A 19,392-nucleotide genomic window follows, 5' to 3' on the forward strand; every position below is an offset into this window, starting at 1 on the left:
CACAAATCGGATTTCATGTAGTTCGCCGCCGTTCAAAGTATCTAAATATGATCGGATTTCAAACGGATTTGGGCTGACAGTCCTGAACAAGGCTTTAGTTTGGATTAATTTGTTATTTCTGTTAATTTTTGTCATCTTAATCGTGACAGAGTGTCCAAACACACAGAAATTAAAGCTACTGAGATCCATGACAATAATTAACACCGTCTGTTAAAGAGGAGAGTGAAGACATTAAGATTGAAGATGCAATCAGTGTGAAACAAGAAGATACTGAGGAACAAACAGGTTGGTTTTATATTCTCAAAGCTGAACGCATTTATTTGATCCTTATTAAAATGTTTCATTCTACAGAAATGAATGATTATTGAAAATTATCATATGAGTTTTTTTTAATTAAAAAGTGGTTTTATTTGACATGGAGCGGGTGGACAGACATGTTGAGATCACATGACCAGACAAATACTAATGCTGCCTCAGAGTAAAGCTGAGAGGATCCTACTGCCAGGTTAAAGGATTAGTTTACTTTCAAATTAAAATTTCTTGGCAATTTACTCACCCCCATGTCATCCAAGATGTTTATGTATTTCTTTCTTCAGTCGAAAAGAAATTAAGGTTTTTTCTGATGAAAACATTCCAGCATGTAGTAGACGTCATGGACTCCAAACAGTTAAAAGGTTACAGTTTCAATGCAGCTTCAAAGGGTTTGAGAGAAAAGCGTGCTACGTCATCCGCCAGAACGCCTTCCAGTTTTGACAATCAAAAAAATTGAGAGAAAAGTGTTTATAAAACATATGCATTTATTTATTTATTTTAAATGACCAATCGTTTCACTAGATAAGACCCTTATGCCATCGTCTGGTACCATTTATAGCCTTTTGAAGCTGCATTGAAACTGTAATTTTGACCTTCAACCGTTTGAAGTCCACTATAAGGAGAAAAAAATCCTGGAATGTTTTCATCAAAAAGCTTAATTTCTTTGTGACTGAAGAAAGAAATACATAAACATCTTGAATGACATGGGGGTGAGTAAATTTTTTAATTTGAATGTGAACTAATCCTTTAAGCATTGTTATTGTGACATCACACATTAAAGGGGCGGTCACACTAGACTTCGAACGTGCGAAATTTTTTTCGGACACCCGCTGCGAATATGGGCGGGAGCAGGTTAACGGTCTCCCCTCAGTTATCACCACATGGATTAATGTGCTTGTACTGTGCCTTTTGCGACGGCGTCGAAAGTTGTTTTTATTATGTTTTACTCTCTGTCTGTCTCTCTCTCCATATAAATACATACACACTAAGCAATAAAAAATTATAAAATCTGTCCTCATTCAAATGTACCATCTGTTCCTGTTTTCCATTGACACTGCGAACCATGAAGCTTTTTTTTTTTTTTAATAATCTTTTAAAGATGTATTATATAAAATAGGATGCTGCGCTACGGCTAAAAATTAGCGCTTCCTTAATTTTTATAGTTCTGTACAGAGAGGTCACGCAGTGACGTATCGATATTCTACTGGTTCCACGTCTTCACGTGATGCGAATTCGCAGGTCAGAGGTTTACCAAACTTGAACTTTGGAACGCAGCGAAATGCGAAATTTTTTCACTTGAGCTTGCGTGTCCGGTCTGACGCATTCGCATGCATATAAATTGAAGTCAATGGAACGAAAAGTGCAGTGTGTACCCGCCCCTTAATTTAGGGAGAAAAATTATACATTAGTAGCCCAAACAAAGCAAAATATTCTCAATTAATTCACTCAGCCCTCCAATACCATTGTGTCATGATGCGGCCGTCGAATACATAGGTCTTAAACCATACGAATGCTTTGTTCACAAATGCCAGCTTATTTTTTAAGCTATTATCCAAGATAATATTGTTTTGCATGTTGCCAAAAGATGTAACAGCACTAGATGAGAGATATAACTTTGTAGCACATTATTAAAATTTCACTGAAATTACATAAATACAGTTTCTTTGCAGAATGCCGCCGTGAACAGTGACACTGTGAAACAGAGAACTGAGAGAACTGTGAGATGTTACTTTTTTTGATACAAGGTTTGAAGCCTTGATGCAAAATACTCACATCACTAGTAATGATGTTCACAAGTTCATATGAACGGGCATAAAAATTTTGATTGTTTCAGATGTCCTCGCTTATGGCACACCCATTTCAGATCTTCAGGTGTCTAATTATGAAATGTGGACTTGAATCAGGTGTGTTTTGATTAGAGAGACATCTAATATACCGTGTTGGAGCTCCAGGATCAAGTTTGGGAACCTTAGATCTTAAAGCTTGTCAGTTAACTAGATTTCCATTTTCCATTAACTTTACAATGACAGCATTTACTTTAGCAACATCAAGAAAACATTTATTTATATACTATTGTTCACAGTACACATTTTCAAAGAAGCTTTACAGGAAGTTTTATTGTAACACTAATTCAATTCATGTTTATTTGTATAGCTCCTTTTACAATGCATATGTATTTTCTGTAAAACTGCTTTGAAAACTGTTTCAAATACTGCAATCAAGAAGCCAGCAGTGAATGTGACAAGAACAAAATGTCAAGAGAAAACAAAAAAATTCTGGTCCAATCCATCCCTAATCAAACACACCTGTATGTAATCTTCAAAGCAGTCCCTGAAGATAGAGGGGATGTTCACACCTGGTCACTTAATGCGTGTTTTGTCTGTTAGGATAGTTATCCAATCGTGAAAAGACCAGGGCCCCGTAGTACGCAAACCATCTTAAGGCTAAAAGTAGCTTCTAACTTGCCGATTTAGGAGAAAATCTTAAAAATAGTGGGTGTTTCAGTCCTAAATTTAGGACTCCTAATATCTCTAAGAGTATTTCACAAAGTGTTTTAGTGTTAAAATTAGCTCCTAAATATGTGAAACGTTAGGACTAACGAAGAGGACTCCTACGTCACTAAGACCAAAATCTGAAATATCCTAAAATGGCTGTTGCCAATAATCTACCTTGGAATATAAACATTTTTAGAAAAATGTTTTCTAATTGGTTTGGTTTAGAGGTTATCCCAACGCAAAATGTTTGATTATATCCTTAATATATAGCTGTTCTCAAATCCGGTTTGATTTTCTTTTATGTTTGCATGTCTTTCTATCAGCCATGCCTTTTCTGCTAATTAAAAGACCGTTTATATGCATATTACCAAAATTGCATTAGTCGCTTAGTCGCAGAAAAAAAAAAATTCCACATGAAGTGGCGAAATCACACACTGACAAATCGTTAACGTTTGTGTGGTAATATATAGTACATCGGGCAGGACATCCATATGCTCACCTAACATTCATCGACCTCAAATATGGTTTATCATCTGAAATATGTATGTAGTAGCAACTTTACACGGCAGTTCAATCTAATGTTAGCCTACAAAAAAGTGTGCATGTTTGTGCGGAGTGTGGAAGCTGAACAGTAGCATGCTTGATCTACTGCAGGACAGATGGAGGCGCCGCTGCGATTATTTGCTCTTAAAATAGTTTGTCATTTTTGGTCATACAGATAAGAGTAATGTATCTGTAAAGACTCTACGGTTATCTGTGTGCACTCAGAATAGCAATGAAATCTTGCGCTTTTGTAAAATAATTAAAGCAAACATGATGCTTTCTGTCGTCTTGGACTCTTGTGAACTTGAGCGAGTCACTTTGAAACTCAGTGGATGCTTGCTTATAACAGACATGAAAAATATATCTATAGAGGGTGAAACTTTTAAATGAACCAATTCAAACAGAAAACAAATATTCTCACATTATGTTATCCGTATGAAACATGCATACAGGTGCTGTGGAGATGATTCACTGTCGCAGACTTCATCTCTTAAACCGAAAACAGAAAGCATTAGTGTAACAATAAATTACAACGTTACAATAAATTAAAAACGTTAATGCAGTGTACTTGCTGTTTTTCCCTAACAGAGTCATAATTATATTTGCCAGTGACCAGAAAAATCTTTAGTCGAGGGCAGCCCCAATGCGTACAGTCTAATTGTTTATGAGAAGAATACATATGGAGGCGACAATTAGCTGAATATATAGCCTACTTGTTGAATTAGTGACACTTAGCCTGCATTTTAAAATCTTTATTTGAATATGGCAATTAACATTTTTATTTCAAAAACTTTTTTTTTAATGTGGCAACATAATATTGTGCTCTACAATATTGACAGAGACTGTCACCCCAATCACTGTGTGCATAGTTAGTAAACATGCTGACATAATCCATAGCAACGAGGTCAACCCTGCCCCCTTACTCTTAGCTTAAGACTTCTGTCTATTCCTTAGTAAAAGTTTGTCTCAGCAGCTTTGTGAATAGGTTTTAAGAGAAAACTCATAGCTAAAAACTTTTAAAGGGTGTAAATGCCCTCTGAAACGCATTTAAAACCGATATAAATCCGATCGCTTATACCACTTAAGGAGGTGGTCTGGGACACATTCCAGACAAAACTAGATAAGTATGAATGCATCTGGTTGTTAAAACCACATATGCAAATTTTACTCCTCACAAAATGTTAAAATAATAAACGTGTGAAAGTGTGTTATAGGCTAAATGACATTATAGTCAGATATGACTGCGCTGATTCTAAAACGCATGAAATGACCAGGTGTAAACAGGCTCATAGGCTGTGTGGATGGAGCCAAACTCATCCCTAAATCCCTCATGCTCTTTAAACACAATGGCCTGGTTTCACAGACAGGGCTTAGATTAAGCCAGGATTAGGCCATAGTTCAATTAGGACATATAACTAGTCTTTATAAATGTGTCTAAGAATTTTTTTTTTACTGGTGAGCATCTTGGAACAAAACAATGGCACTGATTTATTTTAAGATCAGTCAAGTTTCTTTCAATTGTAACAGCTCAGACATACATTTTAATCTTAAGCCTAGTATGTAAAACTGGGAGAATAAGTATCAACTGTATGTAAACCACATTTGGATTCTGTAGTCGCAGTGAGATTCCTGTATCTCTAGAATCAAATTTACATTTTTATTTAATGTAAATTTTATCCAAATTTCACCATTGGCAAAGATTTTCAAATAAATGTATCAATCTGTGTAAAATCAACATAATGATGCTGCCATCTTTCTAAAGTCAATGTATCCCACTGTAATTTGGCTTTAAGAAAAATCACGTTATTGTTACGGAAGGAACAGAGGAAGCGTTCGGATCCATCTGCAGATATTTATTCATAAACATGGTCAAAATACAGCCAGGGTTGAACAACAGCAAATGGGTATGGCATGGGCAAGACACAAGAGTAAACCTAGGGCAAGTGTGGGTCTTCGATCGGTGAACCGTAATCCAGGGGGCAAAACAAGAGTGATAATCCATAAAGGTGAGCAATGGTTCAGGCAGGAACAGAGTCCAAATAACAAGACGATAGAGCAATCCAAGAATAAACAGGCAATAATCAAAACACAGGTAATCCAGGCAAGGAACTAGACTGAGACTAGGTCTAGAAAATAAGCAAAGGCTAACAAACAAAAACCAAACACAAAATAAAACCCAGGCCTGGTCCTCTCTCGTCCTTCACTGTCATCGCTCCTCTTTTGTATCCTTCCGATTTCCTCTGTGGGACTCGAGACCGGTGAGTGGAGCAGGTGTCGCTCATTTCCCAATCACTCCACTGGCCTCACACTCCGTTCCCACGGGTCTCGGCCCCCGCCCCGTTCCCAGAGCTCTTGGCCCCGTCCCACTCGTCACATACCCCCATCGCCCCTTGCAGGCCGGGGGATACCCACGAGACTGCGCTCTAATACCCCCCCCCCCTGTGGGAACCTGGGGGTAAGGACAGACAGACGAGGCGAGAGAAAAGGAGATGGAATGATGAGGAGCGACAGAGACGAGAGAGAAAAAAAAAATAATTCTGGTTCCGGCCCCTCCACCAGCTGGGTGAACTCTTCCGCGGTGCCTGGCGGCGGCACTGGATGGCCCTCGGTGGACGGCACGACACTCCTCCGCCGCCCGGTGGACGGCGACGGCTCCTCCGCTTTCGGGCAGCTGGCAGGAGTTCCCCCCCCCGTTCCCTGCTGCTCCCCATTCTGGCGGATGGCAGCAGGCTCCAGCCACCTAGCGAACGGCGCCGACTCCTCCGCTCCCTCACGGATGGCAGCCGTCCCTCCACACCGCCGGCAGCCAGCACGTACGCCGTTCCATCCCCGGCAACTCACTCCAGCCCACCGCCTCGAGCGTCCATGGTGCCAGACTGCTACGCACTGCTCCATGGCACCCCGGATTCACCCCAGCGGCAAGGGATCTTCGGCAGCGCGTCCCTCTCTCCTCCCGGGTTTCGGCACCAGTGTAACAATATAACAAACTTGATATTCACGGGAAGGAGGAGGCGGGAACCGGCGGACATTCAAATAAAACTTTAATAACCAAATAAACATTAAAATAGCGCGACAGCCGCACACAATCAAAAACCAAACACAAAATAAAACCCAGGCCTGGTCCTCTCTCATCCTTCACTGTCGTCGCTCCTCTTTTGTATCCTTCCGATCTCCTCCCTGGGACTCAAGACCGGTAAGTGGAGCAGGTGTCGCTTATATCCCAATCACTCCCACCGGGTGGAGCAGGTGTCGCTTATATCCCAATCACTCCACCGGCCTCGCTTCATTCCCACGGCTCTCGGCCCCGCCCCACTCGTCACAGTGACATAGGCCCCTCTCCCCCCACAATGCCCAGAGCGGGACAGAAGACCACCAGACTGGAGCTGACGGAGTGGAAGACCAACACGGGGGAGCAGACTGATCAGGAAACCATGGCAAAGACTGAGATCTAGGGAGAGCAGAGACAGAAAACACAGGCAGTACATTCACAGTCTCAGGGACCACGGCAGAGAACACAAAAAAATCATCAATAGGCTTGCTGACTGAAACTGGACAGAATGTCAGTTCATAGACGGGACAGGCTGACAGTTCAAAATCTGGTTCATTGACTGAAACTGGACATGACTAGACATAAACAGGATCAGAAACTAGGACTGATAAGGCAGACGGTTCAACTCACACATTTGGGGGAACAGAACAAGCAGCCGGTTCATGTATATTCTCTATGGCAGTCATAGAGTTAATGTGAAAGACACGGGATGCATTTATAGTCTCTGGGCTCAAGACAGGCAGAGTTAAGGGTGCAAAGGTGGGTCTTTGAGCTGTGACAGGCAGGGCTGAGAGTTCCATGTTAATTGCATTGAGAGTAGTTGGAAAGACAAACCGTTCAGCATTGGGTACACTGGCAAAGGCTGATTGGGTTGACAGTTCACAATTAGATGCAGGATTGATTTTAAACAGTCAGACAGTTCAACATCAGACTCGAAAGCTACCTTAATGCAGACAGAGGGTTCATAACCAGGTGCATTTACAGAGGCTGGAGTAGACAGGTCAGTGACAGAAACTGGCAAGACAGACAATTCATACTCAGACCAATTAATAGAAGCTGGACAGATGGATGGTACGACAATGACAATGACTCAATGACTAAAACAGGATTGACAGAAACTTCAGACACATTACTTGAAAAGGAACAGGCAGATGGCTCAATATCAGACACATTTGAAGAAACAAAACAAGCAGATAGTTCATGAGTGGTTATTTTGTCAGTGACAGGGTTAACGGGGCAGACATTGAATGGTATTTTTGTTCCGGGGTTTATGACAGGGTTAAACAAGGCTTACAGAAACTTCATTTACAGCTTCCATGTCCATGACAGGCAGGGATGAGGATTCACGAACGGCCCCTATAGGCACAGCAAAACAGTCAGGAATTTCACAGCCCACATCTTTGGGTGTGACAGACAAAGCTGAGAGTTCTGAGGTAGCCTCCTCGGTTGGGTCGGGTCAGGACAATATTTCATAACTGGCCTCCATGGCCAGTTCAGAGCAAGGCAGGAGTTTCACAGACAGCCTCCATAGCCGTGACAGGGCAGGACGTGGATATGCAGACGGCCTCCATAGCCGTGTCAGTACAGGCAGGGAGTTCATAGATGGATACCAGTGACACCTCTGGAGGTTCTACAGCAGTAACCTTAGGAAACAGGGAAAGTTCATTACCAGGACAGATACAGCACTCCTCTACGGTTCCTTCGACCTTGACATGATGGGCTGAAAGTGTATTGCTGGGCGCCGCCGCCACCACACACACACACAAGGAGCTGAAGTGAGCACCGCTGCTTCAAAAGGTTCTGCAGCATGCATCGCCACCTCTCTGGAGAAAATGCAGCGGGCACCATCACTACAGGGAACACAGTAGCGGGCACCACTACCTCAAGAGGTTCTGCAGCATCAGTTGCCACCTCTAGAGACACCATAGTGGACGCTGCCACCTTGGGAGGTTCTGTGATGGTGTATGCACCCTAAACACACCAAAAGTGTTCCCCATCATGGGAAGAACTTCAGACAGGGGAATCAGTTTAGGAACAGGAGGGCTAAAGTGAGTGGGTTTGGGGAAACCAGCTGCGCATGCAGACACCAGCAGTGCATCCCTCACACTGGATACCAGACTAGAATACTGAAGGACTGACCTTGAATATCAGATGTGGCAGACAGGACATGACGTGACTCTGGATGATCAGATGTAACATGACGTAACTCTGGATGATCAGCTGTAACGTGACGAGATTCATGACGATCAACTGTGACTTGACTCAACTCATGACAATCAACTGTGACTGGACTTGACTCATGACGAGCAGCTGTGACTTGACTTGACTTGGCTCATGAAGATCAACTGACTTGACTTGGCTCACAAAGATCAGCTGTGATTTGACCTGATTCATGTAGATCAACGATGACATGACTTTACTCAGGAATGGCAGCTGTGACATGACGGAGCATTGTAGTGGTTGCCATTTTGCAAATAGCCTCCACTGTCGCTGCCATCAAGCGTGCGCACTCTATTGCGGGTGCCATTTCATGAGAGGGTTGCATCACTGGAGTAGCAATCAGTGAACTTGAATGTCGCGAAGCGTGTGGTTGACTAAACTCAGCAGCTACCATTACAGGCACAGACGCGGTGTCACGTTCTTTCTCCGCAACACCCACAGTAAACAAAGGGCCCACAGTCAATAAAGCATAATCCACAACTGACTTAGGATCTGCTGGATCCTTGTGGGGCCGAGTATTCTGTTTACGGAAGGAACAAAGGAAGCGTTATGGGGCCGACATATCTATAGTATTGAAGTGGTGGTGGTTGCCTGGACCAAAAAATGCCAGGGCCCAGTCCAGCCCTGCTTGAGAATTATATTGTTTTTGTTTGGTGTTAATTACATAAGTAACAATTATTAATAGTTATAAGAATTACATTTTAGAAAATGCTGATCTATGATGTGTGACACGATGATATAAAATGTAATAAATATATAATAAATTATACATTATCTTGTTTATAATAGTGTTTTCTTATTTATACAGGTAACTATTATATATACCAATAAAAATAAATAATAACCATATTAGAAAAATATATTACCTTATATATTATTCTAATATGGTTATTACATTTGTTATTCATAGCTTTCAGTCATGTGACCAAAGATATGTGAACAAAATGCTAGTTTTGTCCATTTGCAATCCATATTAAGCACCCACTCCACCCCAAAATGAAAATTTTGTCATTAAATCATTTACCCCCATGTTGTTCCAAACCCGTAAAAGCTTTGTTCATCTTCGGATATTTTCTTTAAGATATTTTGGATGAAAACCGGGAGGCTTGTGACTGTCCCATAGACTGCCAAATAAATAACAGTGTCAAGGTCCAGGAAAGTATGAAAGACATCGCCAGAATAGTCCATCTGCCATCATGGTTCAACCATAACTTTATGAAGCAACGAGAATATTTTTTGTACGTGAATAAAACAAAAATAATGACTATTCAACAATTCATCTTCTCTGTGTCTCTCCACATCAGCGTAGCGGCATTTTGGAGATCATCCGCTGAATACAGGCAGCGTACGGTCTTCTGTGTCAGCCACGCTGGACAGATGCACGGTTTTCATTCAGATCAAAATTTAAATACACATAGAAAATGTATCCCTGTGTTGCGGCTAACATAGAATAGTGTACCCAGTTTGCGTTCAGTGGACACCTGGCAAAGTATTGCTATTTTGTTGGTTTTGATTGCTTCTATTGTCCTATAATTTCGAAATTTGAAGCAAAAACAGAATGATCTGACTTCAGTTTTGTGAAAATACACATTAAAAATATCTGCATGAAACAGAAACATTCATATAAACTCCTACCCCTAATTGTATCACGATTTGTTTAGCGTCTCAACAGATTTGAATCGTCACACATTTGAATCGATTTTCAACCGGCTCGCAGTTAATCTTTACATATAGTATATTACAGAACTTTATTGTGATAATATATAATATTGTGTGCAATCTGTCATGGCCACTGGAGTTTTATTTATTTATTTATTTTTTTTTTGATGTTTTACGTCAAACATTTTGTCTGTTGCATTAAACTGGAGTTAACTTGTATTTGTCTCTTTTCACCTTAGATCTGATGCTGCTGAAAGAGGAGAGTGAAGTACTAGATGAAATGAAAGAAAAAGATCAGTATAAGAAACATCATGATATTGTAACTGAAGAAATATCTAAAAAGAATTCCTCACAAAAGAGTAATTTCACCTGCCAACAGTGTGAGAAGTGTTTCTCTTCAAAAGGAAACCTGAAACGCCACATTGACGCTCACTCTGGAGAGAAGCCTTACGCCTGCCAGCAGTGTGGAAAGTGTTTCAATAAAAAAGCAACCCTTAAAGGCCACATGAGTATTCACACTAGAGAAAAGCCTTATACGTGCCCTCAGTGTGGAAACTGTTTCACGCAGCAAGGAAACTTTAACAGGCACATGAGAGTTCATACTGGAGAGAAGCCTTACACCTGCAAACTGTGTGAAAAGAGCTTTACAACAAAACTAAACCTTAAGGATCATATAAACAGTCACACTGGTGAGACGCCATTTACATGTGATCAGTGTGGAAGGAGCTTCCGATATAAGGTAACCCTTAAAAGGCACGTGAAGGTTCACTTAAGAGAGAGCAGTTTTACATGTCATCAGTGTGGAATGAGTTTTCTCAGACAGCAAAACCTTACGGATCATGTGATTACTCACACTGGAGAGAAACCATACATGTGCCTTCAATGTGGAAAGACTTGCTCAAACAATACAATTCTTGCTGTTCACATGAGAATTCACACTGGAGAGAAGCCTTTCACCTGCCCTCAGTGTGGAAAGAGCTTCAGATCTATAGCAAACTTTCAGACTCACATGAGAGTTCACACAGGAGAAAGACCTTACATCTGCCCTCATTGTGGAAACAGCTTTAGATTTATTGGAAACTTACAGACTCACATGAGAATTCACACAGGAGAGAGGCCTTACAAGTGTCTTGAGTGTGACGAGAGTTTCTCATATAAGAGAAACCTGAAAACCCATCTGCTGACTCACTCTGGAAAGGAATTCTAGTGTTTCCTCAGTGGCAAGAGATTTACAAAATAGAGCAATTTCAAAAATCACCTGCGCATTCAGTCTGGAGAAAGGCGAATTTCTTGTGAAATAAAATGTATCATCTCTGCCATTTAAAGGGGAACCAAAAAAAATACTAGTAGCCGGGTTTCCATCCAAAGTTGCGAATTTAACTTGTGCGCAAAATTGGAATATCGCACAAAACATTTGCGAACAAGCACAAGTCAAAGAGAACAAAATCGTCACTTCCTGATAAACTGGCACTATACATCACTAAGAAAAATAGGAGAAGCTACTGAATATAATAATTTTTTTATATAATAAATAACTTGCACCTCAGAGCAGACGAAACACAATGAATGCGATTATTGCTTTCGGAGGTGAATGCTGTTGTTTGGGAACGCAGTCGTTTAACAGTTCTGGGAGGCCAATATACAGAAATACTTTGACAGACTTTGCTCAGGCATTTCCCGAATGAGTATATAACAACATTTCAGATGCTGTGGAACGAGATTGGTCCGCTGGTAAGTCAGGATTTACCGTCCCATAGCGTAAAGTCACATTACTTTTTTGATGCACTTGGAGGAATTTATTGGCAAAATGCATTTCCATCTTCCATTGTTCGTATTAACCCTTTTTTCGCACAAGTCAAAAACCACCTCAAGCAAGCGTAATAACTTTTTTACGAATTAAGGCATTTTTATTTGAAATTTAGCGTTTCCATCACTCGATTCTGATGCAATACTTCAAAATGAGCATAAAAGCTGGGTGAGGAAACCCAGCTAGTGATGCCGATTTTTTTCTTCTTCTTTTGTTTGGAAATAACAAGTCTCTTCTGTGCACAAAATATAAACAAATTATTTAAAATTTTGGTTAGTTTTTACCAAAAATCTTAGTTGTTAAAATTAAATAATCATGTATTTTAAAATGACGGTACACTGAAAGCTTTAAAAATCAACTAAAACCAACTAAATCAATTGCTTAACCTTAACATTTCATTTAAAGTAGTGCTGTCAAAACGATTGCAATTAATCATATCCAACATGAGTTTTTGTTTCCCTGATATATGTGTGTGTACTGTGTATATTTATTATATATATATTAATACACACACATGCATGCATATAAGGAAAATTTTATATTTTTAATATTTATATATAATATTAATTACATAAATATAAATATATACATGTAAATATTTCTGAAACATTGAAACTGTATTTGTATTTATATATACATAATAAATTCACGATTAATCATTTGGCAGCACTAATTTAAAGATTTAACATTCATAGACGGTCTAAAGGAAAAGAGTTGTAAAATCATTTAGAGATTCTTGAATTTAAAGGAATAGTTCACCCTAAAATGAAAATGTTGTCATCATGCGAAATGCAAATATTCAAACTCACAAATGCAAAGTTTCCCTTTGAACCCATTGACTTCCATAGTAGGGAAAAAATACTTTGGAGGTCAATGTGGACCAACAACTGTTGATTACCAGCATTCTTCAAAAAAAATGTTGTTTTTCAACATATGAAAGAAACGTATACAGGTTCGGAATGGCTGTTAATCTGTTTGCAAGACAAAAAAACAAAAACATTACTCATTAAGGAACAAATCTGTATACATAAAATTATTTAATTTCCAAGTGTCAGGTTTGTGATTTTTATTCATGTAAGCTATAGCTTCTGACAATTGAATCAAAACATACTCGTAATTTTATGACATCAATTACTACTTTATTTAATTATAAACACAATATTACTGTTATTCGTGTATTTTACTTGCATTTTTATTACAAGTAGGCCTACAGCGCCCCCTAAGTAAATGAAACACCTTACGGGGCATTAACTACAGACAGGCATTAGGACCTGGCGGAGGCTGCTGCATGCATTAGTGACTTTTGACTCTATCACACACTGGACACGCCATTTTGTACGTGCATTCTCAAAATAATTGAATCACCATTCAGCAAAATTTTCACTTTAAGAATGATCACACTGCTGATATGATCTTACCGCTAGCACACCCTGAGCATGTGACTTGTTTGTCTTATCTGCAAGGTATATCGCCATAATTTTTCATAACAGGCAGATGCCGATATTTACATTTTACACCATTATTGGCCAAGTCTGATACATTCTGATAATATTGTGCATCCCTAGTGGTGAAGGATGCTGTCTAATTTTGGTTCAGTTTAATATTTTGGAATCAAATTATTCAATAAAGAAAAATCTGTTGCTCTGAAATGGTAATTTTAAAAAACAAAACAAATAAAAGAACACAAAACTGAATGAAATAATGAAAACAGTGGGTTATTTTAGCGAGAGAGTGCAAACATAAGCACACGTTTGTCAGTCTGGACTTTAATTCTTCTGCTCTTTAACTTTTTTCTGTTCAAAGGCCATTCGCATACTTAGTTTATATCGCCACCTAACTGGTGGTTGTACAACCATTTTTTTTTCCATTTAATCTAATCCTTCCGAATAAGAATTTAGCATTTGGACCAATCAGACAATTGTTTATTAGATTTAACAAATCAATTATTTATTAGATTAACAAATAATCACAGACCCCTCACCCAATAAACATACTGGGTGCCAGGATGTCTGCGAACAACCCCAGGCCCCTGGTTACCATGACAACCACGACAGCTCAGCCAGAACAGATAAATTGTACGACCTAAAAGTATGTAGAGATAATCTTCCTCCCTACTTAATTCTCTCAAACAGACACATACTGCTTCTTACATTAATTCATAGACAGATCTTTCTATCATACATATCCTCAGGTCATGTGTATGTTGTTACTGTTCCTGTATATTGTATTTTGTATTGTATACTGTTTTATGCATGCTTATGATAGAACCACTCGTTCATGTAATCTTACCTATACCATGTTTAGTGTCTATGAATTCGTCTTCTGATGATCTAAACAAGAGTGTATATTATATGTTGGTACATAGGCAGTGTTCTAAGAATCTTTAGTAGTTTTTGCATCAACACCCAATCGAGTTCCATATAGAAATTACCATGCTCTCAGCCAAAGAGCCATAAACTTTCCCTCCAAAAGTTTAAGACACCATTGGCTCTTTGAAATCCCAGAGGTGTGACCTCGATAGAAAATAAAGGCCTCACATCAGTGACCCACCTCCAGTCTGCGGTTCTGGTAGATTCTAAGAAGATGAGGATATGAGATAGAAACTCTTCTCTCTCTTAGCTCTCTGCACCAGGCTTCGGCCTTGTCTTTACATTCACCAACGATCCTGTGGATGTCAGCTGACCTCTCTCTTAGCTCTTCATCATCTCCATCTGGGAGAAAAACTCTCCAGACCATTGGAGTTCATCACTCTTCAAACCCAGAAGGTAATCGCGACTACTACACCACCAAACCTACAAACCATCAAGACTTTCATCCGAGACTGCATCATAACTGCATAACTGTAATATATAATATTGTGTGCAATCTGTCATGCCCACTGGAGTCTCATCAATAGGTCACACATGCGCTGATAGCTCTGAAGTGTTCAGAGAATAAGTTGCTATGGCTACTCACATAGGTTGAGAGTTACCTCCGTTTTTGGAACCAAAAGCTAAGTTTATCCACTTACTTACCCTTAAAGGGATAGTTCACCCAAAAATGAAAATTCTGTCATTAATTACTCACCCTCAAGTCGTTCCAAACCCATAAGACCTTCGTTCGTCTTCGGAAACACAAATTAAGATATTTTTTATTCATTCTGAGAGCTCTTTGACCCTCCCATAGACAGCAAGGGTACTACCATGATTAAGGTCCAGAAACGCAGTAAGGACATCAGTAAAATAGTCCATGTGACATCTGCAGTTCAACCGTAATTTTTACGAAGCTACAACAGGGCTCTAAACAAAAAAAAAAAACGAGTAAGGAGCCATTGGCTCCTGTAAGAAAAAAGACTTAGGTGCCAAATTATTTTTTTAGGTGCCACAGAATAAAAGTGTTTTATTTTATTAGTTAATCATTTATTTGTTTTTGTTTTTTTTAACATACTGTCATGTGTTTATGTCTCATCTTTTCTTGACTTTATCAGCATTTCAGTCCATCTTGTAGATGACCTGGGAACTAAGGTTCACTTAACCTTGGGCTCCTCATCAATGCATCCTGTAAATTATGTCATACACTTTTAAAAATAAAGGTGCTTCACGATGCCATAGAAAAACCCTTTTTGTCTAATCGGTTTCATAAAGAACCTTTAGCATCTGAAGAACCTTTACTTTGCACAAAAGGTTCTTTGTGGTGAAAGAAGGTCCTTCAGATTATTTTAGGTGAAGTCGTGGCCTAATGGTTAGAGAGTTTGACTCCTAACCCTAAGGTTGTGGTATCGCGTCTCGGGCCGGCAATACCACGACTAATGTGCCCTTTAACAGCTGTGTGTGTGCACTTTGGATGGGTTAAATGCAGAGCACGAATTCTGAGTGTTCACGGTGTGTGTGTGTTCACTGCTGTGTGTGTGCACTTTGGATGGGTTAAATGCAGAGCACGAATTCTGAGAAAGGTCAAAAATACATGGCTCTATAAAAAGCCACTAAATGATTAGTTATTCTTATAAAAAGGTCAGAAAGAGATGGTTCTTTAAAGAGCCTTTGATTGAATGGTTCTTCGTGGAACCAAAAATGGTTCTGTGAAAACCTTTATTTTCACTTTCACACTTTCAGTCTGTTTTTCTTAATTAGTAAAATGCAATTTTATAGGAGGAATCATAGACAACAAGTTAAGTAAAAATATTAAAATGCAATAGCATAAAATAGGAAAATGCACCACAAGCTGATACTTTGTTAATTATAAAGTAACAAAGCACAAAGCTTTTTGAGATTACTGGATGACAAGTGCGCTTCAAATAAGTAAGTAAGTAAGTAAAGTTTATTTATAGAGCGCTTTTCACAGATAGAATCACAAAGTGCTTTACAAGGAACAACCACATTAATAAACAGATAAAATTTAAAACATTTAAAAAGTCAATAAAAAATGTAAATCCAATCAACCAAAAGCTTGATTAAATAACAGTGTCTTGAGTTGCTTTTTAAAAGAATCAACTGAGTTAGCCATACGGATGCACAAGGGTAGGGCGTTTCACAGTCTAGGGGCTACAGCCTCAAAAGACACCCCTGGTTTTATAACGAGTCTGTTGAACAGTTAAAAGCCTTTGGCCTGTTGACTTGGGGAATATATTGATCGAAGGGCACGACTTGGGGAATATGTGCATAACAAGCCAGTGATGTATTGCGGGGTCTGACCGTGTAAAGCTCTAAAAGTTAAAACCAATATTTTAAAATCAATGCGGAATTTAAACAAGAAGAAATAAAAGCATGAATTACCATCTCAAGATCAGAGTCCGTTAAAATCTTCCTCAGTTTAGCAATATTTCTCAGGTGATAAAAACAGTTTCTGACCAAAAGTCTCGAATGGTAGTCAAAAGACAACGATTGTTCAAACCAGACACCTACATTTCTGGTGCTCGACTGGACAGTGGAGCTCAGAGATAATTATTATTTTTTTTTTGATGGAATTTTTTTTATCTGGGGCGATAATCAGGGTTTCAGTCTTTTTTTGAGTTTAATTGGAGATAGTTACTAGCAAGCCACGTTTTAACACATGAAATACAGTTCAATAAATCTGTTAGTTTGTGGAACTCAGAATCATTTAACGAGCAATACAGCTGTAAATCATAAGCATAAAAGTGATATGATACATTATTAAAATGGTTTAACATATTTCCAAGAGGAGTAATGTACATTAAGAACAGAAGTGGACCTAGGACAGAGCCTTGGGGGACACCATTCAAGAATGGAGCGGCTTCAGACAGTATGCCATTTACATGTACAAAAAAAGTTCTATCACTCAGGTAAGAGGAAAACCATTTTAAAACGGACCCAGCCATACCAAACTCGTTTTCCAGTCTATTGAGTAATGTTTTGTGGTCTACTGTATCAAAGGCTGATGATAAATACAATAAAACCAATACTGAGTATCTTCCTGAGTCTGCAGCAATTAGGACTTCATTAGATACTTTAAGGAAAGCAGTCTCGGTAGAGTGCATCTTTCTAAAACCAGACTGATACTTATCAAGGAGGTCATTGTTACTTAGAAAAGTTGTCAGCTGCTCAGCTACTACTTTCTCCAAGATTTTTGAGAGAAAAGGCAATTTAGATATTGGTCTATAATTACAATGCTCCGCTGGATCCAACTTAGGCTTTTTTAAAACGGGGCTTATCACAGCCTGTTTAAAAAACGTTGGGACGATCCCAGTGGACAATGAAATGTTAATAATATTGACAACACTAGGACCAACAAGATCTATTACTTTCATAAATAAGGATGTTGGTATTATATCCAATGGGCAAGAGGATGGCTTCATCTTTTTAAATAAGAGCATATAGTTTGCAGTTTGGAGCCCTGTACAAGAATCCTTTTTTTTGCGCAAAGAAAACAAAAAATAACTTTGTTCAACAATTCTTCTCCTCCTCATCCAGTCTGCTGTGGCTTGCCTCCATTTTGCACGCACTTCCGCTTCATTTACACTTGTAAAATAGGGTGACCATATGGGCCATTTTTATGGGATGTGTCCTTGCCAGGATTTCTATATTGCCTAAAATATCCAGGTTTTGGCTGTTTGCACTTTGCTGATCGATCGTTGTATGACATTCACAAGAGCTATAGAGAACAATACACACGTAATTGGTCAGACTACTTTAGATGTTTTAGGCAATATAAAAATCCATTGGTCAAACTACTATAGATGTTTTAGGCAATATAAAAATCCTGGCCAGGATGTGTTCCCTATAAAAAGCACATATGGCCACCCTACTTAAAAATGGCGCTTTTCCACTGCATGGTACGGCACGGTTTTCCACTGGGTACAGTACCTGGTACTTTTTTAGTACCACTTCGATTGAGGTTCTAAGTAAACCGTACCGTTACAAAAACGCGACATGAAAACTCTGCTTGGGTCTCATTTATAAACGTTGTGTATGCACAAAATGGGCATAATACATGCGTACGCAATTTTCCATGCACATATTGTGATTTATAAAAAATAAACTAGGCGTAAATAAGGACGCACCGTTTGGACATTATAAACCATGTGTATGAACTCTTTTTCATGGAGTGACAGAAGTAATGAAGTAAACAACGATTTTAAACTTTGCTTTCATGTCGATATACACATTTTCATTAAATATTCCACTCGCATTAAAGGAGATTAACACTGAAATTACATAATTTTACAAACAGCATAATTACATAATTTCATTAACAATAAAAAATAACATGTCACAGTAAAATGATGTTTAATGACAGCGAGGAGTGCTATAGGTGCACAATAACTAATCTTTAAATTAAACTTCAGATCACATGTTATGAGAAATATTTTAGTGAGAACAGTGATCAATGATGCGCACTTACTGCGATATTATGGTGAACACTGCTGGATTACTGTACAACCACAGCTGCAGGGAGGTGTTAATGTCGTGAAAAGTAATCTCTACAACATTATGAAAAATACCACTATATTTGAAGGACATAACTAGGAGAAAACAGTAAGATTTGCACGTTTCCTTTTTAAAATACTTTATCAGGGACGCACCGAATCAGATAGTACACTGCATTATCTGTTTCCACTAGAATAGCTAAAATTTCTTATCAACAAAACTGCATACATTTAATTTGATTTGAATTGTTTAAAACAACTGAAATACTATTTGGCCAGTGTTAAAGAATGAGATCATCTTAAATATATCTTAGAACTACTTTAAACTATTTTGTTTTTATGGATATTTTCATATATTTATTCTAAAACATAGCAAGGATACTATTTCCCTACTGTCTTGGTGTTAAACATGGTGTCACGTGGATTAGTAATTTGCATGGAAATG

At 38.8% G+C, this 19,392-nt stretch overlaps 1 protein-coding gene across 1 annotated transcript; it reads left to right on the forward strand.

The window, feature by feature from the left end:
- The first annotated feature begins 210 nt into the window (after nt 1-210).
- LOC122144062 (gastrula zinc finger protein XlCGF8.2DB-like) lies at nt 211-11,485 on the forward strand. Its single transcript, XM_042754704.1, has 3 exons — nt 211-285; nt 10,518-11,119; nt 11,366-11,485. The coding sequence occupies exons 2-3, from the start codon at nt 10,523-10,525 to the stop codon at nt 11,483-11,485; spliced, it is 717 nt and encodes a 238-aa protein (XP_042610638.1). The 5' UTR covers nt 211-285; nt 10,518-10,522.
- The last annotated feature ends 7,907 nt before the right edge of the window (nt 11,486-19,392 follow it).

This window comes from Cyprinus carpio, unplaced genomic scaffold (assembly GCF_018340385.1).
Source record: "Cyprinus carpio isolate SPL01 unplaced genomic scaffold, ASM1834038v1 S000006585, whole genome shotgun sequence".
In the NCBI taxonomy this organism is placed as follows: domain Eukaryota; kingdom Metazoa; phylum Chordata; class Actinopteri; order Cypriniformes; family Cyprinidae; genus Cyprinus; species Cyprinus carpio.